At 42.2% G+C, this 23,489-nt stretch overlaps 1 protein-coding gene and 1 non-coding gene across 4 annotated transcripts; one reads left to right on the top strand and one right to left on the bottom strand.

Moving 5' to 3' along the window:
• Positions 1 to 979: 979 nt before the first annotated feature.
• Positions 980 to 21,514, top strand: CD1H11orf97 (chromosome D1 C11orf97 homolog). Of its 3 annotated transcripts, none has more exons than XM_042905764.1 (4): positions 980 to 1,319; positions 6,580 to 6,684; positions 17,513 to 17,621; positions 21,206 to 21,514. In XM_042905764.1, exons 1-4 carry the CDS (start codon positions 1,172 to 1,174, stop codon positions 21,213 to 21,215), a joined length of 372 nt encoding a protein of 123 aa, XP_042761698.1. In that variant the 5' UTR covers positions 980 to 1,171; the 3' UTR covers positions 21,216 to 21,514. The 3 variants fall into 3 exon arrangements, with proteins under 3 accessions (XP_042761698.1, XP_042761696.1, XP_042761697.1); XM_042905762.1 differs by having other exon boundaries at positions 17,513 to 17,705; XM_042905763.1 differs by having other exon boundaries at positions 985 to 1,319; positions 17,513 to 17,638.
• Positions 8,437 to 8,624, bottom strand: LOC122201566. The gene has a single exon (XR_006194262.1). It is a non-coding gene; the product is annotated as a U2 spliceosomal RNA (small nuclear RNA).
• Positions 21,515 to 23,489: the final 1,975 nt, after the last annotated feature.

Below are 23,489 nucleotides of genomic sequence, written 5' to 3'. Positions count from 1 at the left end.
TAAAAAGCAAGAAAATTAAAAACAAGGGCAGTTACCAACTCCAGGAAGTTAAAACGCTATTCAGAAGGGAAAAGTCACCATAGTATTATTATATAGCTCAGCTGTGACTAGAGTTAACTTAGTCATGGTAATACAAATGCTCTGGCCAAAATTTTGATTTATCTTTACTAGGGGTTTGAGGGGGCAGTGAATATATGGGAGGTGAGGAAAAGGAAAGAAAGATAAAGCCTTATTCTTTCAACGTAGGAGATCAGCATATGATACCTAAAACTGAAAAACCTAAAAGCATCAAAATAAACACTTGGTTACGTGGTTATAAATACTAAAGTGTCAGCCAAGAGACGTGAAAGTGGTTGTTTGGGGATGAAATGGAGGCAGGTGGGGTCCCCTGCACTTGGTTATAAGTTTGTAGAACTATTCGGCTCTGTAAAATAATGCACATTTACTCCTCATAAAAGTAACACCACATCGTAATTTTATTTTTCAATGACTGCAAAAACAAAACAAAAGCAACCTCATGCTCCAAAAAGCTCTAGGTTTTCCCGTTTGCTACTCAAATCAAATTTCTCTGAATTCGATAGTCTCATCTGTAAAAATAGTTACTATGTATAGATTGAAATAGATTGTGAATACAAAAGTTCTTGAAAACTACAAGAGTTGCTTAAAAACAACTTAGAATCCAAAAGTTTGGGATCCTCCACATGCATTTATTTGATCACGTGTGTAGCAGGGAGCGAGACAGGATGAGCTCAACGCACGTGAAACTAGCGACCTTACCCTGAACTCACCTGTCTAGTACCTGCTCCTACTCCTACCTGCTCCAGGGGGTGATCTATTCTTTGGGCCTGTGACCTCGGACAATTTCCTTAGCTTTCCTGAATCTCAGTTTCCCTACCTGGGAATAGTAAAGCTACTCCTGCGAAGTGGGAGTGAGAAACAAACGAAAGCCTAATGGAAAGTCCTTTGTTTTGGTGGGTAGGTAATCGATGCTCCCTAACTTCAGGGCCGCCCTGGGCGCGCGGGACACCAAGGGCCGTGGAGAAGCACCCTGAGAACTTCTGCAGCCGCGAAGATCCGCAGTCACTATGGCAACCGGAGACGCCCGGCGTTCCCTAGGTAGCGCGCGGAGGAGCGGAGAAGGCCGGGGGCAGCCGGCGAAGATGCCCGCGGCATGAGGCGGGAGGAAGCGGTGGCGGTGACCTCGGTGGCGGCGCCGGAGCCGGGCCGCGACGGGGAGCAGCCTCGGCCGCCGGCGGGACTGGGGTGCGGGGCGCGAGGGGAGCCCGGCGGCGGCGGACCCCAGGAGTCTTGCAAACAATGTGAGTTCCCCTCCAGTCGCGCACCCGGAGCGGAGGGACGTGTGGCGTGCAGAACGCGTGAAATGGGGACTGGGTGGGGACTGGGGGGAAACCGCAGTGAGACTGGCTGGGGCCAGAAGGGTTTTGGAGGGAGGGGGCAGAGCTGCCGTTTCGGCAAAGGCAGGGGAGCTGATGGCACTGTGGTCGAGAGGATCAGGTCCCTTTCCCCAAAGCCTGTTTCACAAAAGGCTCCCTGAAGCCCAAGTAGCCTCCAACCTATAGGTAGTGGCATTGGCCTGGAAGGTATTGAAAAAAAAAAAGTGTGTGTGTGTGTGTGTGTGTGTGTGTGTGTGTGTATACGTGTGTATAAATTATAAAATTGTAAATATAAAATCTGCATAGAAAATAAAATTATAATATAATTATAAAAATCTGTAATATATAATATAAATTTAAAATTGTATATAATAAATATATAAGAATATATTTATATATAATAAATATATATAAATAATGCAAATTATTTTATATACTAAGTATATGTAAATAATATAAATATATTTATATATAAAATACGTATTATATATTAATATATTGCTATATAATTCTATATGTTATGTACAATTATGTATTATATATTGTATATGAATTATTATTTATATCTAAATAATATATATTAATTTCTATATAATAAAATGTATAGACATTTATAATCTGTATATATATAAATTATACACACACACACACACACACACACACACACACAGAAATACATAGATCATTTTTGCCAATTCCTTCATTTTACAGACCAGGAAACTGAGGTCTAGATTAGAGGAAATGAAGTGACTTTCCTACAGTCGTTCAGTCAATGCCGGAGAAATACTTAAAACACTTAAACTCACATCTGTTGGACTCTCAGTTCATCAATTGTTACTACCTGAGGCTTTTAGAATCTCACAATTATGGGCCACGTTTCAACACACGGTTTCCTCCTTTGCCCTGCCGAACACACAAACAATATTCGAGTGAGTAAAGGCAGCTCTGGTCCAGTCACCACCAACCTGGCTGAAACCTGAGTCTGCTCCAGACCTCAGCACTCATCCATGTTGTTCTGTGAATTTGCAGATATTTCACAGCCCACTTGTGCTCTACAGGTTTTCAGTGAGTGCTGAGGAATGATGATGGTGAATATCATAGGCCAAAAGAGGAACACCAGCAGTTTCTAGCCCTTCTGCATTGCCTCCTTGATTGCCTCTCTAGGGACGGGCCTCAGGCTCTAGCAGTTCCTTCGTGCCCAGGCAGACCCCAGGAGGGAGGGGTGGGCTCAGCTCCCCTGTCTCAGGGGGCCACACACTCTGCTCCCAGGACACCTCATTAAGGACCCGCAGAACCTGTGTCTCCTAATGAAAGGGCCTCTTCCCTCAGCATCAGCCCCACATTCCTTGGATTATTATCAACAGCATGGAGGGGTCTTACTTAAAGCAATGAAATCTAGTATGTTTAAGTATACAGTATATTTAAGTACATCCTTATTCTGACTGAAATTCCATCTGGGAATTTTCCTTACTGCATGCCAGGCATTGGGCAAGCTGCAGAGGAGTACCGAATTAAGGCATGTGTCCAAACTTTCAGGAACTCACAAAGTCGGGGGTGGGGCATGTGGAGTTCTTGCTTCAGCCTTCCGGAGAATCTTCTCTGAAGGCCTCAGCCTAAGTAGAGCCAGGCTATTCACACCCACATGAAGTACCCATTCAATTTTCAAATGTTTTTTGGAAAGGTCTTCAGTCTCTCTGTAGTTTCTACTCCCTCATCACAGGTCTGATCTGAAATAGACAGAGATGAAATGAGGTCCTTTTCCAATGAAACACCCTTAAATTGTATGAAGGTGGATATTTGAGCAGCCACCAAATCTTTCATAGACTTCAGTGTCATCTTTAAAATTGGAGCTCTCTCACCGTGCTGGCTAACCTCTTCCAACATTCTCCAGTTTATTAAATCACTGAATCCAGTATTCCAGATGTGATCAGATTAGGCTAGTGTGGTGGACGATAACCTCCCTTGAGCTGAACCTTATGCTTCTATTAAACGGATCCAGGATCACATTAGCTGTTTTGGGAGGCACATTGTATTATTAATATACATAACAAATGCAGTCTATGACATCCTTAGTTTCTCTTTCCTCTTTCGTCCAACTGAAAACATTTGGACACTTTTCCTACCTTATATTTATGCAGTTAATTGTCTCGTCCTAAAAACAAGTTAGTGTATTTATCTCCATCAATACCATTTTGTGAAATTTAGCATTTCGTTCCTGGTATGCAAGCAGCCCGTTGAGTCCTGAGTTTGCCATTCAGCAAGTCTGTGCCATTCTCACATTTGGTGAATTTATGGGCAATTCCTATACCCAAATTAGGAGGTGGTTCCAAGAGTTCCGAGTAGAGCCTCTAGAAGACCCTGATCTTTGCCATGAGTGCTCTGCCTCCTACAAATACACTTTATCAAATGCCTTTGTTGAAATGCGGATACATTATGGCTGCAACATCCCCCTAATCTAGCTGGCGTAGTAACTGGGGTTTGGGAATCAGGTAGGCTTGGCTTTTAATTTTTATGACTAGTTTTGTGATTTCTGAGAGTTGCTTTCTCAACGATCAAATTAGGAATAATTATCCCTGCCCATAGAGTGATTTTGAGAACGAGAGATAATATATGTAAGATGCTAACAACATCTGTATGGTAGCATTCAATAAATTATAGCAATTGTTAATTAGCTCTTAACAAAAGAAAGCCATTTAGTCTGGGATAACATGTTTTGTTTTTTTTTTTTTTTAACTTTTTTTTCAACGTTTTTAATTTATTTTTGGGACAGAGAGAGACAGAGCATGAATGGGGGAGGGGCAGAGAGAGAGGGAGACACAGAATCGGAAACAGGCTCCAGGCTCCGAGCCATCGGCCCAGAGCCTGACGCGGGGCTCGAACTCACGGACAGCCCAGAGCCTGACGCGGGGCTCGAACTCACGGACCGGGAGATCGTGACCTGGCTGAAGTCGGACGCTTAACCGACTGCGCCACCCAGGCGCCCCTGGGATAACATGGTTTTAAGTAGGTCCTTAAAACTTGGTGATCACCGTTCTTCATTGTCTGTGACTCACAAGCCATCTGTTGACTAACCCACGCAAAATGTTGAAGATCAACATCCAGTTGCTATGTCAGAGTTTGTAGAATTTTTTCCTTTTTCCTTTTTTCCTTCCTTCTTTCTTTTCCTTCCTTCCCTCCTTCCTTTCTTCCTTTCCTCCTTCCTTCTTGGAGCAGGGAATATTTGCCTAGACTAAGCTCTTTACCACTATAATTTTTAACAGTTTCTCAAAACCTTTGATGATTTCCTCCAGAAACTCTTGTAGCAGCACAGCTGAAATTCGTCAAGAGACTTGAACTTAGAGCAGGTGATCTCTTCTGTACTACTGATCGGTTACAGGATTTTCTTCCTTCTTAGCCATGGTTCCTATACCCTTTCCTTCCTTCAGCTCCTAATTTAGCCAAAAACATTTAAACCAAAGTTAAGATTGAGTAATGCTTAACTGCCACCTCCCATTCATAGGACTCCTAACTTTTGGGAAACAAACGTGAGACCCAGAAAGTGTCTAATTTTACCTTGTTCATGTTTGAGGGCATGTTTGAGTTTTCATGACCAGGAATGACCCACATAGCCAGAGGCAACTGGTCTATTACCCCATTTGGACCAGTCTGTACACAAGTCAAATCTATTCACCAGTGTATCGGTTAGTCTGGAAAAGATGAGGCACATACCATTGTGAGTTAAAGTCACATCTTAAAATAGCTAAAGTATTTGGTTGTTTAGGTTTTCCATGATTCCTTGGATTGAGCTTTTGGGTATTAAGACTAGAACTACTTGTTCCCTTACATTGACAAGGCTGCATTGGGATTCATGCACAAGAATAGTCTTTGAACTCTATCTAATTTAACAATGCTGAGTTCTGCTTGAACACATATTTGGTCTATTATTGTGCCAGATTGTGTTCTAGGACTCGGATGGACTGAACAGACAACATTCCTGCCCTACAGTATGTATGGTCTGGTAAGGAAGGCATATATTCAACTAGTAGTTACGTAAATAATGGTAAATAAAGCAAATGAAGCCATATACAAATTGTAATAAATGAAATAAAAGAAAAGAGAGTATTATGAGAAAAAGTAACCAGGGACATTTCAAGATTGTAGAGTCAGGGAAAGTTTCCCCAAAGAACTGACATTTAAGCCTGCACTTGAAATTTGAGTAGAAGCTACCCAGGCAAAAATATTAGGAGAAAGGCAGTTCAGGCCAAAAATAGAATGTACAAAGGCTTTGATGTGGGAATGGGCAGAAGGGCCATGATGAAGCTCAGAGACCAAGAGAGGGGGGCTGACAGGAGAGACTGGGGAAGACAGTGTCAGCACAGAGCTCGGGGCGGGGGTGAGCAGAAGAGATATTGCTAAAGTGCTTAGAACAAATAACCCAGTCCTCCACAATAGCAGTGATATCCTACAGGGCCAGGCTTAGAGGCCAGGAAAAAGTCATATGTCCATGTGTGGTTCATTACTACAATTCAGGTTGATCTGTAAAAGTAATGATTAAATAATGCTGGGGCTGTTCTGTGTCGTGTATCTGGATTATAAACTTCATGCACACATCTGTCTTATTCATTGCTAGGTCCTCTGCCCCTAGCCAAATGCCTGGCACAGAGTAGGTCTTTACTAAGGGTTTATTGAATAGGGGCTTCTCGGTGGCTCAGTTGGTTAAGTGTCTGTCTCTTGATTTCGGCTCAGATCATGATCTCACGGTTCATGAGTTTGAGTCCTGCATTGGGCTCAGTGCTGACAGTGTGGAGTCTGCTTAGGATGCTCTCTCTCCTTTTCTCTCTCTGCCTCTCCCCTGCTCTCTCTCTCTCAAAAAATAAATAAACTAAAAAAAAAAAAAAAGGATTTATTGAATAAATGAGTTATCTTGAAGCTAACGAAGGAAACTCCATCTATTTCTTCATAATAACTGAAAGAGGTATCTGAAACTCACCACAAAAGTTCAGGAATTATGTGACAGCAAAAAGTCCCAAAAGAACCAAAAATTACAATGAAAGAGATTTTTCCAAAATAGAGCCTCAGGAGGAAATCATCTGCTCTCTGTATGGAAGGATGTGTCCTTTTAGAAAATAGTTATTCAGTAGGTATAATGGCCAGAAAGTTGGGCGTAATTTATGATAAGTAACTGATTTGATTCATGTCTTTATAGGGAAGAAATTCTTGTATTCAGAACCACATAAGCGAATTAAGGAAGTACTGGAAGAAGAACTTTATATTAAAAGAGATGAATGCCACATTAAAAATGCACCTGCAGGTAATCTCAGTGACAAACGAAGTGTAGTTCTGAAATGAAACTGAAATTACCTATTTGATGGGAGAGTGATTATTTTATCGATTACAAAACCATGACTATCAGAAGAAAAACGGATCCTTGGGAAATTCTTGAGCTAATTTTATAATTAGTTCACCTCTGTGCAAATAAGCTTATATTTAGGAAAAAAATGAGCTGGGCGTCAGCATCTACATTGCTGCCCCACATTTTTGGTGGAGTTATTTAATTTAATGAGAAGTAGAATTTTTGCCAAGAAAAGCACAATAACATCTTCAATCTTTATCAATATAGGTATGACCAATAACAGTGATTCCCAGAGTTTAGATTTCATCAGAATTACCTGGGAGAGCATGTTAAAAGCAGAATGCTGGGACTCATTCCTACAGTAACTGGCTCAGTAGTTGGGGGGTGGGTGGGGAATGGGCGCAATTTGCATTTCTACCGAGTTCACGGTTGATGTGGAGGCTGATGGCGCAGGGACCAATTTGCAAAATCGCTGACCCAGAAGAATCGAAGTCATTTAAACAGGTCAAACAATCGGGGTGCCTGGTGACTCAGTTGGTTGAGTGTCTGACTTTGGCTAGGGTCATGATCCTGCGGTTCCTGAGTTCAAGCCCCGTGTAGGGCTCTGTGCTGACAGCTGGGAGCCTGGAGCCTGCTTCAGATTCTGTGTCTCCCTCCCCCTGCCCCCCCCCCCCACTCATGCGCATGCTCTCTCTCTCTCAAGGGTAAATAAACATTAAAAAATTTTTTTTAAATAAACAGGTCAAAAAACCATCCAAGAATTTTATTGTATATACACATAGTTTACGGGTTATATGGTCTGGGTATTGATAGTTCTCATTGATGGTTTGGGAAAAGATAAGCTCTAGAAGCCCAGAATCCCTCACAGATGTTATTTTGGAACCACTGGAGCCCCTCGTTTTCGTGATTCCTTCTCAGTGACTACTGGGTGCACATTTCATGCTTTTCAAACAATCAGGTTTTTATTGCAAATCTCTTGGGTGCCATCATTCCTAGAGGAAAGAAAAGAACTGTAAGATGTGACTCCTATACTCAGAGAACTTGACATTTTCTGAGGAGGATTGTTGAATCCCCAGCGGGGCCCAAATTCTCTAAGGATTCTCAAGAGCTGATGCTGCAGGCCCAGAAGTGCATTTTTTCAGACTCTCCAATTTTTTTTCCCACTTTCCATCACAGAACCAGTCATACAAACAGATTTTAGGCCTCCTCTATTGCCCATTCTTACGAAAGGAGAGACCAGCAAAAATGGCCGGTTTTACTGATACTGTGTCTGGAAGGAAAATATAAGTCTGGATGCAGAATGCTTCTACTAAACTGCTTCTCTGAAACTCTGCCCATATGTACAATTTCCCTAGTGGTTAACAAAATTTTTAAGTCTTACACTGTTTTATTTTGGGGTTATTTCATATACGCGCTTATAAATCTATAATGTATATACTAGCTAGATATTGTATTATTGTTATTGGTTACAATTGATTTTTTTGACAATATAAGTGATTAGGAAATATGATATGATTTATAAAAAATTCATTTTTCTAAGCAATCTTTGCAAAAATATCCTTCCTATAAAATAGAAATGCTTGGGCTGCATTTTTTGAAACAGCCACCAGAGGTCGCACAGAGGGGGGGTCTTTTAGTCCAGACCGAGAACAGACTCTGGAAGATTAAAGTTTTATATATTTTTATTTTTATCTTCGTTTATTTATTTATTTTGGGTTCACCATTCCTGGAGATACTGCGATACCAGCTCGGTGTGTGGACGGAGAGAGCTCCTATTCCATCTCCCTGCTCCCCAAATCCACTTAACGTACTGTCCTCAGGTAGAGGACTTACCAGGTATTTTAACTGACCAGAACACACGCTGCATTTGATCTTAGCCAAAAGCCCGAGAAAGCGATGGAAGGTTAAGTTTTAAAGGGGCTTTGCTTATGGAAAACAGGAACTACTGATTTTTTTTTTTCTTTTTCTGTTCTTAAAAAAAAAAAAAAAAAATGAACAAGGCTGGCAGCCCTGTGTCCTTGGCCACAACAGGGAACTGGCACAGGGAGGGTGCTTAGTCTGAGTGTTGTCGCTCTGGGCCAGCCATTGAGCCTCCTACTGCGGGGTTTCCAGTGACAGTGACAGACTCCTTTGAATACACGATGAAAGCGATCACTTCTCTTTCTGGAGAGCACAGCTTGTCCCATACACGCAGAACTCTGCATAAAATTTTTAGGGGCTAGTGCGGCTTCCATAGCAGCTATTCCTACATGTTAACGGTAAGGACACTAGACCCGTTGCTTCCACTGCTGCACTTACTGTTTACTCCTTCACCCATTGCAAATAGGCTTCTGTTTCCGTGAATCCAAGGAAACTGTTCGTTTCCAGATGGTGAGTGACCTTCCTCTTGAAGGTCAAATCCGATAATCTTGAAAGTCAAATACAGCCCCCAAACTCATCACACTCAACTTCTCTGTAGCACCTGACGGAATTGTTGACTCCTTCCCTTTGAAAAGACTTTGTCCACTTAGCCTCCGGGTCACCATGCTCCAGTCTCCTGGTTTTGCTGGTGCTACTCTTTGTCACCTTTGCTGGCTGTCCCTCCTCCTCACCTCTAAACTTTGGATAGCTCAGTCACAGGCCCTACCTTCATTTCTTGAGCGATCACATCCAGCCCCACTGCGCTCATGACTCCAAAATTTGTATCTCTGGCCTCTGCTTTTCCCCTCAGATCCCCAAAGCATAACTTAACTTCCCACCTGGGTGTCCGTTAGGCCTCTCAAACTTAACGTGTCCAGAACAGGACTCTTATTCTACACCACCCTTCAACAGCTCTTCCCCATCTCAGGAAATGACATCACCATCCACTCCATTGCTTAGGCCCAATATCTAAAAGTCAAATCTTCAAACTTCCTATCTAGTCCCTTAGCTAATCCTGTTAAGTCTACATTGGAAATACATCCTAAATCTCCCCAACTGCAACCTCGTCCAAGCCCCTTTCATGTCTTCCAAGCCCAGTAGTAGCACCCTATTACAGCTTCTACTGCTGTCCGCCCCCCCCCCCTTCTGTTCTCTATACAGAACCCAGAGGGAGCTCTCACAACATAACTCGTCGCACATCACCTCCATACTCAGAACTCTCCGATGGCTCCTTATTATTCTTAGACGAAATCCCAGTCCCCTTGTGTGGTCTGCTCAACTCTCTGAAGTCAACCCTTATGCTTCCCCACCCCACCGTAGCCACACAGATTTTCCTGATGTTCTGGAACATGCCAAACCCTTTCCCACCTCAGAACCTTTACACTTCGCCCAGACCATCAAATGTCTTTCTCCCTTTTCCTTCAAGTTTCAGCTCAAATGTCACCTTCTTGGAGATAACATCTCTACCAGGTTAAAATAGAGACTACCCACTCCTCCAATTACTCTCTAATGTTCTATACCACTTTCTTCTTTCTGCTCTTTTAAAAAAAAAATTACTACCTGTAATTAAGTATTTATTTGCATACTTCTTTACTGACGACCTCTCCCACATAAGCTATATGAGGATGGGGGCTTTATTTTGCTTACTACAAATCCTCATAAAAGCCATGCGATGTAGGTATTATGATCCCCATTTTATGGATGAGAAAACTGAGATTTTGAGAGGTTTTTGCTGTCCAAGGTGATGCTTTAAGTGGCAAAACCAGATTCCAAACTCAGGTCTGACCCCCAAATCCCATTGGCTTTTATGCACTATAGTGTTTCCAGTGACATGTTATGACTAAGTCCCATGGGTACTGTTCTGCCCTTGACTGGCTTGAGATTTCTGCAACACGAGACATAGTTGATATGTCAACTCATAGATGAGTTCTCTCCTTAAACCTTGTTTCTTCCTCACACTCCTTGATACTAAAATGTCCTTATTCTTCTCTCACTTCTCTGCATGTTTCTTTTCATCCTCCTTTAAGAACTTTCTCCCACACATCCTCATCATCAAATATTAGTGTTTATCAGGGTGTTACCCACAGTTTTCTAAATCTTGTTCCATTGGCTTTCCCTGGATCATCACCACTATTCCCACTCTTTCTACCACTACCTCATTATGATGTGCCTGTGTCTGAAATCTGTGTCTCCAGGCTAAGTTTCTCTCAGTGGATGTCCCATGTCCAACATCAGCACGTCCCAAACAAAACTCATGCTTCTCCTCGGTTTATTCCTTCCTATATATCACCTATCCCAATGCATGACGTGGCCTAATGTCCAAGTCCAAAACCAGAGAGCCACCCTCCATACCCACTCCAGATCACCACGTCCCACATCTAGTGATGCTGTCGGGGGTATCTTAGTTTGGGTCAGGATCCCTAACTGTTGACTCCTCTGGCAGGTTCATCTTGCAAGCAGATAGACATATTTATTTGTTCTGCATTGTAATTTTTGAATATATGAACCAGCTGTCAACATTTCAAAAATCAGGACTTTTTACATACAAATCTAGATGTTTAGATTATGTTGGGTAAAGAGGGAGAAGGGAGGAGAGAGAGGTGTGACGACCAAGTTGACATTCACACCTGGCAGCAGTGACTGGAGTTGGGTTATGCCACCCTAGCTGGCCTGCCCACTCTGTTCCCCCTTGCGTGTGAAGTTCCCCAGTCAAGTGGGGCATTTCACAAGCTATGTTCACACGTCCACTGCAGACTTTCTCCTTTCATGGTGGAAATGGGAAAAAATGTGTTTCTCTGGCATCCATGCCTCCAACAAAAGTAGAACAAAATAAGAGTAGGAGAGCCAATTATTTCTTGCCTCTGGCCTGCTTTAAATAAAACGTCTAACTAGTAGATACATTATATACATACATATATATACAGATATATATATGTATATATCTACATATATGTATACATACATCTACATATATACAGATATATATATATAATATATACATGTATTATATATATTTGAATTTATGACTATAGATAAACAATCTATACTATTTCTTAGACATACCCAAGTCTAGGAGGCGCCTGGGTGTCTCAGTCGGTTAAGCCTCCAACTTCGGCTCAGGTCATGATCTCGCGGTTCGTGAGTTTGAGCCCCCCTTTGGGCTCTGTGCTGACAGCTTGGAGCCTGGAGCCTGCTTTGGATTCTGTGTCTCCCTCTATCTGCCCCTCCCCTGCTCTCACTTTGTCTCTCTATCTCTCTCTCCCTCTCTCTCAAAAAAAAAATAGACATTAAAGAAAATCTAAAAATATCTGAATTCTAAATATCTAAATCTAAATTCTAGGGACCCCAAGGTATATATGCATGCATGCAAGCATATTTGTGTAGCAAGGGTTGCATTAATTGGGTTTGTTTGCATTCCACATCCTCTCACCACAATCGGATTGAGGGAAGCGAGATTTCAGTAAGCATCCAGGCTGGAGTTTCTCTCAACCGTCGATAAAGCACCAAAACGTCAGGTCACGTAGCAAAGGGTGAACTTACCAAACAGCTTAGGCCATTTATCAAGAGGGGGGTTGGCCTGAAGTCAGGCAACTTAAATCATAGCATGTTTTGTTTGTGACCGAACTAATGATGACAATTACGGAAGTGCCCAGAAGCAGTGGACTTCAGTTATTTCTGTGCTTTTTCTCTTTTCCTCTGGTTGAGTGAAATCGGTGTAAGATCAAAATTTTCTTTTTCTTGGGTTGAAGGAAGTAAATAAGAAGTCTAAGATGCATTAATTAGGTTTTGTGGACGTGTAACAGAGTAAACATTGCCCTTATTTTGGAATACTTTTGTTTGGGTGGCAGTAGGAGATTCAGGTTTGTCTTCTGGGGCCTTCAGCGAAATGAGCTACCTAGTTGTTCATGTGGTTGTGTTGTGGCAGCAGTTACTAAGAGTTGTGACGACGGGGGGCCTGGGTGGTGTAGTCGTTTAAGAGCCTGACTTCTGCTCAGGTCAGGAACTCGAAGTTCAGAGGTTGGGGCCCTGCATCCGCCTCTGTGCTGACAGCTCAGAGCCTGGAGCCTGCTTCGGATTCTGTGTCTCCCTCTCTCTCTGCCCCTCCCCGTCTCATACTCTGTCTCTCTCTCAAAAATAAAACAAACAACAAAAAGAGTTGTGATGACATTGACATGGGCGAGATATCCCAGGTGGTTGTTACCCCTTACTTGGATCTGGGGAAGGACATCAGTGACCACAGGAAACATGGGCTTCCAGGCTGCGTAGCCCTCTCTTCTCGGGGATTTTGATTCTTTCCTGGCTCCTTGTACAGAGATAGGTGGGCTCAGTGAGAAGCATTGGAGGCTGGGGTAAGGGGTAGGTGTGGGTCCAGGGTGTCTACATATATATGATGGTGGTGGTAATCATAATAAGTATTATTAGTAACTAATAGTATTACTATTATATTTTTGCGGTTTTTATAAATTATATCTTTCAACCCTTGCAATGACCCTGCACTCTTATTATTCCCATTTTGCAGATCTGGAAGCTGAGGCTCAGGGAGGTACAGTGACTTACCCTTTGTCACACAGTGCGAAAGGCTTTTCAGAAGCTGACGTCCTTGCTCTCAGCCATTGGCTTATAATGTCTCTTTTAAAACATAAGATTATTGGGTCACCTGGTGGCTCAGTCAGTTAAGCATCTGACTTCGGCTCAGGTCATGATCTCACAGTTTGTGAGTTTGAGCCCTGCGTTAGGCTCTGTGCTAATGCTCAGAGCTTGGAGCCTGCTTCAGATTCTGTGTCTCCCTCTCTTTCTGCCCCTCCCTTGCTCGCACTGTCTTTCTCTGTCTCTCAAAAAAATGAATAAATGTTTAAAAAATTTTTTAAATATTAAACATAAGGTTATGTTTTCTGAGGTTATTATTATTGAAATTGTATTGGTAGCAGATAGTATTCTCTTCAGTAAAAGAAAAGCTGTCACAATCTTTTCCAAGTTCTGCCTCAAGTTCAAACTTGAGGTAGAACAGTCTTCAGAGGATTTCCACATTCCTGCCAGAAAGGACAGGGTCTGGCCTCTACTCAAAAACAGTCTCATCATCCTGACAAGCAAATGCCATTTTCTGCTCAAATCTTCTGTCAGATGAGAATGGAGTTTGGGGGGTGGGGGAGGGCACCCGGGTGGCTCAGCCAGTGAAGTGTCCAACTCTTGATTATCGGCTCAGGTCATGATCTCATGGTCTGTGGGATCGAGCCCCACATTGGGCTCTGCACTGACAGCATGGAGCCTGCTTGGGATTCTCTCTCTCCGTCTTTCTCTGCCCATCCTTCTCTCTCTCTCTCTCTCTCTCTCTCTCTCTTTTTCTCAAAACAAATAAACTGTAAAAAAAAAAATTAAAAAAAAGAGAATGGAACTCATGGGAAAGTTCCAACTTATGGAACGTTCTGGATAGGTAAGAATTAGCCTATATCATCATGCACATATTCTTAGTGACTCCCTGAAGATTTCCCCCCTCCTTACAACTTTTTAAAATGAAGAGGTAAGCTTGTGAAACAGGTATTATCATTTATCATTTTACCATTTATCTTAAAACTATTTCTACATTTCTAAGAACTTCTGCAGAGGACTTTGTGGAAATAAATTAATGTTTTAATTTAATGTTTTCAAGTTGCAAGGGCTTTTATATTTTCCTGGCTACAACCTGCAGAGGTTATAGTAATCATGAAAAATCTGATTAATAACACTCACTAGTTTTCTGTTACACAACATTACCTTTTGCAATGACTTTCCCAAGTGTCCCGCCAAATCCATTAACTTGTGTCTATATGTCCCAGAATGCATAAAAACTTAATTTTCAGCTTTGCTTATTTATTACATTTAGTACCAATTTAGAAAATGTAAAACATCGCTCGGCAAGTGTGGATATGTTTGTTATTCATTGATTCATTCAACGAAAATATTTTGTGTACCTACAATGTAAAGGAATTTACTAGACACCAAAGGCACGTTAAGGTAATTACAGAGCCTAGGAGTCACCAAAGATGAATTTAAATTGCTTAAATTTTTCTTCCTGTGGTCAAATCTCTTGACGATATTTACACAAAGGAAGCCCATATGATATGGCTCTAAACTGGCTTTTCAAGCTCCAGTATTCATTACTCATAAGCAGAGACAGCTGAAGGGAACGAAAATATTTTTGAAGGGCAAACTTATCTTCCCTGAAAGACCAGGCCAGGTCCTCCTGGCTAAAATTTCTAGCATAAAGTCATGGTTTAGTAACCTTAACATTCAGGACAAACACACACCTAGAAAGGTCTCTGAGTAGAAGGGGTTGGGGGCAGAGAAGGGAGGAGGGAAGAAGACACTCCTGAAGATTCTGAGCTTCCAGAAGGGATTGAATTGCTTCCTCTCAGCTGCCCTTTCCTTTCCAGGTTGTGTGCCAGCCCTGTGGTCTCCCTGGCCCTCCTCCCCTCTTTGTCTTTTCTTCCTCCTCTTGGAATGCACATGCCCAGAACCGAGGGAGTTGGATTTCTCTTTCAAGAAGCTGCTTCAAAAGGCACTTGTGCTTCTTTCTAGGCTTTTTTAAAAAAAAATTTTTAAAAACGCTTATTCATTTTTGAGAGAAAGAGACAGAGCACAAGCCGGGGAGGGGCAGAGAGAGAGGGAGACCCAGAATCTGAAGCAGGCTCCAGGCTCTGAGCTGTCAGCATGGAGCCTGATGCGGGGCTCGAACCCACAAATTGTGAGATCGTGACCTGAGCCGAAGTCGGAAGCTTAACTGACTGAGCCACCCAGGTGCCCCTCTCGGCTTCCTTTTCTCCAGTTGAACATATCACCATCTGTAACTTCTTCATCCAAACATCAAGTCAAGTCAAAGCAGTGCTGTTTTTTTTTCCCCAGCAGCCTCTTTCCCTGAGTACAATAAATACTTACACATAACTATATTTTGCTTTGATTTTTTTGTCACACATTACTGAACATCTGCATTTGCATTTGAGGTGTATTCCCCAGTAAGTCGTAAACCTCCAGATATTCCTGTGATTGCATTTGAAAGCTTAGTATTAGATTAGTTATAATTTTTCTATCAAATTTAATGTGGTTTTTCTACATAGTTCTGCCTCCTGATTTCAAATGGTTTTTCATTAGCCAGAACTTCCCACAATGTGGAACAAAACTAAATCTTTTCCCTTGGTTTCTTTAAAAAAAAATTTTTTTTGATGTTTGTTTATTTTTGAAAGAGAGACAGACAGAGGGTGAGTGGGGGAGGGGCAGAGAGAGAGGGAGACACAGAATCCGAAGCAGGCTCCAGGCTCTGAGCTGTCAGCACAGAGCCTGACACAGGGCTCGAATCCACGAACTGTGAGATCATGACTTGAGCCAGTCAGGTTAGCCTGGTGGCTAACCAACTGAGCCACCAGGGTGCCCCTATTTCCTTGGTGTCTTACCAGGTGTTGTACACAGGGGGTATCTAATAAATACCTGTGAGCTCCTAAATCTGAGAGCATATTACCCAGAGGCTAGAGAGCAGCTCTTTTCTGTCTCTAGACAGGATAGAAGAGGAGGAAACTGGGTGGAACAGTGCGGAAAGATTTAGGTTAGGTATAAGGAACAGCTCAAACTTTGTAAGGTCTTGACAGAAGGAGACTGTGGAATCTTCACCGAAGGTCTTTGAGGGAGGGGGGAAAACCAACCTTGCCGGCTTCAGCGACTCCATTCAGGACTGGGGAGGGAGAGGCAAGCGCTGACAACCCGCTTGGTGAGTCAGCTCATGGATTGTGCCTGTGGAAATTGAATCTGAGTCCCTGCTTGGATAGGAAGATTATTGTCCCTGTAAAACTAATAGCTACCATTTATTGAATGCAAAGCACTTTATTTCATCCAAATCCTATGATAATTCTTCAAGCTAAGTGTCATCCCTATTTCAAAGCTGGGGAAACTGAGACATCGTGGGTTAAATGACTTGCCCAAAGTCATACAACTGCTAGGTGGTGAAGCAAAGGCTGAAACCCAGATCCCCCCACCCCGAACCCAAACACTGTGCCCCTGATCACCACATGGCACAGAATCCTTTAGGGAGGAATCAAATGTTAGCGTGGAGACCAGTGGGCCGCCGTGGACCTGTGGAGAATACTTGGCTCTAAGATTTGCAGCTTCAGAAATGGTAAACACAACACATGGCACTAACCTGGATAACCTTACTTGACTTGGGTCACAGTTTTCTGCACGGTAGATTTTTACGAAAAGCTTGTTGATTGACTCTCGAGAACCAAACAAATGCTTTTAGGATATGGAGGACGATCCAGTGCAAATCAAGGAACTAAAACAATACTTACCGAAGGATGTCAGGATTTAAAACTGCCGTCTGCTTTGTATCAACGTGTAGTCGTCACGTTCTGAATATTTTGCTACGGTGTTTTTGCTGCGAGCTGGTTGTTTCCTTCAAGGGGAGATTAAATAGCATCGAGTGCAATGTATTAGAAGATTGTTGAATGTAGTTGATGATATGGTAGCTTTTAATTATATTATCTTTGGAAATGTTTGCACTTCTAGGAAATAAATCCGAATCAGATAGGGTTGGCTGCATGAAGTCTATGTATTAACTAATTTATTACTGATCCTTTGTTGTTTTGTTATGTATGTTTCTATATTGACTTTTCATCTATTTCTTTAGGGCCAGTTAAATTATCTAATTAATAGCACTATAGAGGTTTAGTTGCCTGGGGGATAACTGAATGAACAAACTGGAATAAAAGATCAAATACTAAAGACCTTGGGTGGTTTGATTAATCACACAAAATAATGCTCCACCCAAATGACTGGAAAAATGATGACCACATAAATACTTGTAAAACATTTTGTGCTAAAAAGAAGCTAATAATTGTCATCTTGCTTTTGAAAATATTGACAGTGGCCCTGGAAGGGATTTGGAGCATTAGAAGGAATCTCCCTGTGGGAGTCTTGAAGCCAGGACTGCGGAGCAGAAACAGTATGCTGCCACAAGCCAAGTACTATTCGAGGCACGGAGGGCTGGGAAGTAAGATCCGGACACTCCTGACTTCTGCTGAAGCCCCTGAGGGCGCCGATTAGTTCACAGACCAGCGGTGCATGCTTTATTTCAAGTTCTCAATCAGAATTCAATCTTCTTTTGGTTTGCTTCTCTCAGGTTGCCTTTAGCTTCGCCGTGTAACCTCAGCGTGGAACTCAAACAGTAACAATTCAGCTAAGCAAATTATCCCACCGCTAGGATAGAAGTTCATCCTCTGAGTTGTACTCCTGACCCTTTCCTTTTTATGTAAGGAGGCCTTTGTGGCACACAGCCAGCCTCGCTGGGGAGGCATCTTGGGCTGTCCCTTTTTCCAGACGGATGATCTTTGCTTACCAGTGGAAATGGGGAGAGGGAAGAGGAGGGAATTAAGGAAGAATCAGACTTCTACTTTGCTTGGCTCCCTTAGTGTCACTCCATTTGAGGTAAAAGGCCACCAAGCTGGGCCCAGTGCACTGTTCCTCACAGACACACATAAAGGTTGAAACAAAATATTATTCATTCCTCACTGTCATAGTCAGTGTCTGCCAGGAAATTGGTGGCAGGATGTGGAGAAAGCAGGGGTCTTGGCATGGAAGCGTAAGTAATGTCCAGATATTCTAGGGACCTGAGATTTGGTTTACAAATCCTAAAAGTAGCTCTACAAATGGGAGGTTGCCCTAGGATGAAAAGAGATAAGTGAGTAAAAATGCCAAGCTTGGGTAATGCTGTGTTGTACTTATAATTCCAGACTCCTTATGTATAATAATCTCCTGATTTACAACAACCACAGGAAACAGGTACGATTCATTTGATAGGTTAGGCAACTGAGGCACAGAAAGGGTGAATAATTTACCCAGAGCCACTCAGCTAGTGAGTAGAGGTTCCGAGATCAGAATCCAGACAGCCAGTCTCCAGGGGCCTTTAACCACTAGATATTAGAGCCTTTCTGAGTCAAACTGTGCCCAAGAGCTGGGGAGTCTGTTGAACCTAAGAGTGGGGTGAGAGCTCAGAAAAAGTGGCACAAAGGAGGAGGGTCTCCTGGGAGGCAGTCTCTAGGATCTGATTCAGTAGGGAGAAAAATGCAGTCACTAAGAGACAGAGACACAAGGTTAAAGAAAGAAAGAACCCTGGTTACTAAAGGGGATTCATTGTAGCAAAAAAGGACCAGTATGGAGACATGGGTTCAATAATAAAGGACTAGTGGCCACCATTTGCCATGTGCCAGGCACAACAGTTAAGTGTTTTATATAGCTATGTAATCCACATGTTCACATAAGATGTGAGCTTTAATTTCCATTTTCCAGGTGAGAAAACTGAGGCACAGCGACATTACATTACTCAAGATCCTGTGTCTAAGAGGTGGTGAGCCCAGCACTACCAACCTGTGTCCGTCTGGTTTCTGGGATGATGCTCTTAACCTCTGGGCCATCATGGCAGAGAATCTAGTCACTGACCCCGAGGGTGGAACCAGTGTGGGTGGGGTTCAACAGGCTGAGGGGATGTGGGGTTAGGATCCTGGGAGATGGCTCTACTCGAAATCCACAAAGATAGCAGTGTCCTGAAGTAATGTTGATTCAGCTCATGTCTGGGCCTCTTGCCCATTGGGGGCTGTTTATTTCAACCTTCCACCCAATTTGTCAGGTTCTAAGTATAGTGGGTAAATTCATCATTCCAAGAAAACTCACAAAGCAATTTATTTGAAAAAGTGAATGATTTGCTAAATGCCATATTATAAGACTGGTTTGAAGAACAAATTACCTTCACTTGAAGACATAAAATTCAACAGATGACCCAATTCATCAGTTGGGGACATAAGATTAAAAACACATGTGTTTCATTTTGACCATGATTGCATTAGTTTCATCTGTACAAGTTAGGAGAGACTTGTTTATTGCTCCCCCTCATTTTCACTCATCCACACTTCCTTCCTAGCAGCCTCTAGGCCTCTATCGACAGCCCAGGTCAAGCACTAACAGTGATCATAATATCTTAGGTTATTACATCTATATAATCTTAGATTATAATTATTATAATCTATATATCTTAGATTATATATCTTAGGTTCATCTCTGTAAGTTATCAGCTGCGTTTTGCCATATGAAATCCTACTATCTGCTATACAGATCACAGCTGATCATTCTATGCGAACCAGATTGGTAACAAGGAATTAGACTCTTCTCATTATCAATGAAAAAGGTAGACGCGAGGCACAGAAATATCATAGATGAACAAAATCCACAGATAGTTTTTAAAAACTGATCAGCAGTAAGGCATACGTATCAGAAACTCCATGAAAGCACAAACCACGTCTCTTCCACTAACGACCACGTACTTAGCAGGGTGCCTGGCAAAGTAGGTCCTCAGTCACCTTTTGTCATGTGAATGACCAGTGAATGACGAACCAGGAAGTACATGTTGGATGCCTACTCTATGTTCAGAATCATCTTGCTGCTAACTCACATGTGTCTCTCCCTCCACAAAAGTATATGGTTTTCCCTACTTGAGCCTGCTAAATTAAATAGAGTGCAAAACAGAGGGAAAAGCGAGGGGACCTATTGATTTTAGTGTGTTCGTCATGCAAAGTTGCATGTATTGTATAACAGCTTCGAACTGATGCTTTCAGTGACAGGTTTTCCACGGATTACAATATTTCCAGGGACTTCTCCCATAGAGTATACTTCAGTTAGATAACTCAGCGGGTCCTCACCGCCACCTTTTTCCTATTCACTCGTGCTTCTTTTTCTCTTCCTCATGCACAACATGGTCATTGTAGTTGTGACTCTTCCAACATTTAATACACGCGCCTTAAAATTTAAATTTAGAATCACGATCATCTAATTGTACTTCTAAAACACGTTTCTGTTTGATACTGTGAAGCATCCGCTACCTTCCTCAGACCGACAAGTTTTATTCATGTCTTTGTATCGTTTCTTTCTTGTCGTGTGGCATATAACAACAGCAGCTAAAGTTGTCCAGCCCAGCACTTCTGAAGCTTTAATGTGCCTACAAATGACATGGGTGTCTTACTAAAACTCAGACTCCGATACAGTAGGTCTGGGGTGGGCTCTGGGATTCTGCCTTTCTAACCAGCTCCCGGGTGATACCAACGATGCTGGTCGGGACACTGTACTCTGAGAATTGAGGGTCCGGAAGACTGAGCGGCGGGTTCTTTAATTACCTGGATCGCACGGGTGTGGCTTTTACACTCTGCTCTACCAAATGAAGTGCTGTTGGGAACATGAAATCAAATTTAGATTAAAAGGGGGTTGGGACTGGGGCGCCTGGGTGGCTCAGTCGGTTAAGCGGCTGACTTCGGCTCAGGTCGTGATCTCGCGGTCCGTGAGTTCAAGCCCCGCGTCGGGCTCTGTGCTGACAGCTCAGAGCCTGGAGCCTGTTTCGGATTCTGTGTCTCCCCCTCTCTCTGACCCTCCCCCGTTCATGCTCTGTCTCTCTCTGTCTCCAAAATAAATAAATGTTAAAAAAATTAAAAAAAAAAAAAGGGGGGGGGGGTTGGGACTGAGAGCATTTCCCCAGAGTAAAAACTTGCTTATTTGTTCACTATTTTCTTTGCTCTAGGATAAGATGAATACATTTTTCCAGTGAGAAGAAACTTCCTTCTCCTGATGCCTGAAAAAACAAGAGCCCGAGCTTGTTTCACAGTTTAAGATGTGTAAAAAAAAAAAATGTATGTTAGTCTGTAATTCTAATTATTGGTATTAATTCCCCTCTATAAATTAATCCGAGGCAATGGAAGACTATTGGCAAAGTTTGCTAAGCACCTGGAAACAAGGAAGAAGAATATTATATTTACTTTTAGTTGGCACATTTGGAATACATTGAGTTGCTAATTTAACTTATTTTATTAAATGTGTGAAACATGATAAAAACAAAGGCATGTTTATTGAGTCTTTACTTCGAGGTAAATATTATAAACCTTAACCCTTCCCTTAGTATAAGTATGTTCATCCATTAAAACAAACAAACAAATGGGGCCCCCCGGGTGGCTCAGTGGGTTAAGTGGCCAACTTTGGCTCAGATCATGGTCTTGCAGTTCTTGGGCTCGAGCCCTGCATTGGGCTCTGTGCTGACAGCTCAGAGCCTGGAGCCTGCTTCGGATTCTGTGTCTCTGTCTCCCTCTGCCCCTCCCCCACTCACACTCTGCTTCTCTCTCAAAAATAAACATTAAAAAAAATTAAAAAGAAACAGATAGGGGTGCCTGGCTGGCTCAGTTAGTAGAGCATGCAGCTCTTGATTTCGGAGTTGTGAGTTCGAGTCCCATGTTGACATGGAGGCTAGTTAATAAACAAAACAAAACAAAAAACACAAAAATAAATCCAGGTATAGGTAAAGGTTAGTAAATTAATCATGTAGATGAAAGTCTCAGAGACAACAATTTCAATGCTAGTTTGGTAAGCTCATCATTTCTCTAGAATTTGTCTACTAAACAGTATGGATTTTACTAATGCTATTGGGTTAAAAACAGATTAAAAAGAAGGAGGAAAAACTATTCTCCCCCTTCCCCTTGTCAAACGTAATACATGTGCTATATAGAAAAATGGGAAAATAAAGAAATGTAATGGGAAACATATCATCTAGAATTCAATTCCCAGAAACAACCACCGATAAAATGTTGACATAATTTTATTCTTTTTTCCTACGCGTATGTTCATTTTACATGTTCGAAATCACTCTGTATACTATATACATTCATTATCCCTTTTAACATAACATCATACAATTTCCCAGTCATTAAAATATAACTTTTGTTTTTAGTTAAGTAGCCACACAATGTCGCATGAGTTTCAGGTGTATAACATAGTGATTCAACAGTTCCATACGTTACGCTACACTTTCCAAAAGTGAGCTACATCTGTCACCGGGCAACAGTGTTACAATATCATTGACTTGTGTGTTTCCCTAGTGTAGTGATTATCACGTTAGCCTAACAGTACCATCGGCTGTATTTTCTATGCTGTTGCTTTCGTCTCCGAACTTATTCAATCCAAAATTGGAAGCCTGGGTCTCCCACTCCCCTTCCCGTTTTGCCCATCCCCGCACTCTCCTCCCCTCTGGCAACCACCAGTTTGTTCTCTGTATTTACGGGTTTGTTTTTGCTTTGTTTTTTAGATTCCACATACAGGTAAAATCGTACCGTATCTGTCTTTCTTTGACTTATTTTACTGAGCATAATACCCTCTAGGTTCATTCATGTTGTCGCAATGACAAGATCTCATTCTTTTTTATGACTGAATCATATTTCACTGTGTATGTGTACCACAACTTCTTTATCCATTCGTCTGCTTTTTTAAAATTATTTTTACTTATTATTTTTGAGGGAGAGAGAGAGGGAGAGAAAGGGGGACAGAGGATCTGAAGCTGGCTCCACACTGACAGCAGAGAAGACCAATGTGGGGCTCGAACTCACAAACTATAAGATCATGACCTGAATCGAAGTCAGACACTTAACTGACAGAGCGACCCAGGCACCCCACCATTCATCTACTTTTTAAAGTTTATTTATTTATTTTGAGAGGAGGGGAGGGGCAGAGACAGAGAGAGAGAAAAAAAGAGAAAATCCCAAGCAGGCTTCCCATTCAGCAGGGAGCCTGAAGTGTGGCTCCATTTCATGACCTGAGCCGAAACCAAGAGTTGGATACTTAACAGACTAAGCCACCCAGGCACCCCTATTTTATTTTTATTTTACAGAGAGAGCAAACACTAGTGGGGGACAGGGACAGAGGGAAAGAGAGAATCCCAAGCAGACTCTATGCTCAGAGTTGATTCTGTGAGCCTGGAACCACAACCCAAGCTGAAATCGAGAGTCAGATGCTCAACCAACTGAGCCCCTGAGGTGTTCCTA

This window comes from Panthera leo, chromosome D1 (genome assembly GCF_018350215.1).
Source record: "Panthera leo isolate Ple1 chromosome D1, P.leo_Ple1_pat1.1, whole genome shotgun sequence".
In the NCBI taxonomy this organism is placed as follows: domain Eukaryota; kingdom Metazoa; phylum Chordata; class Mammalia; order Carnivora; family Felidae; genus Panthera; species Panthera leo.
The sequence above is the reverse complement of the archived record's forward strand: the minus strand, read 5'-3'. Positions and strand labels throughout refer to the sequence as shown.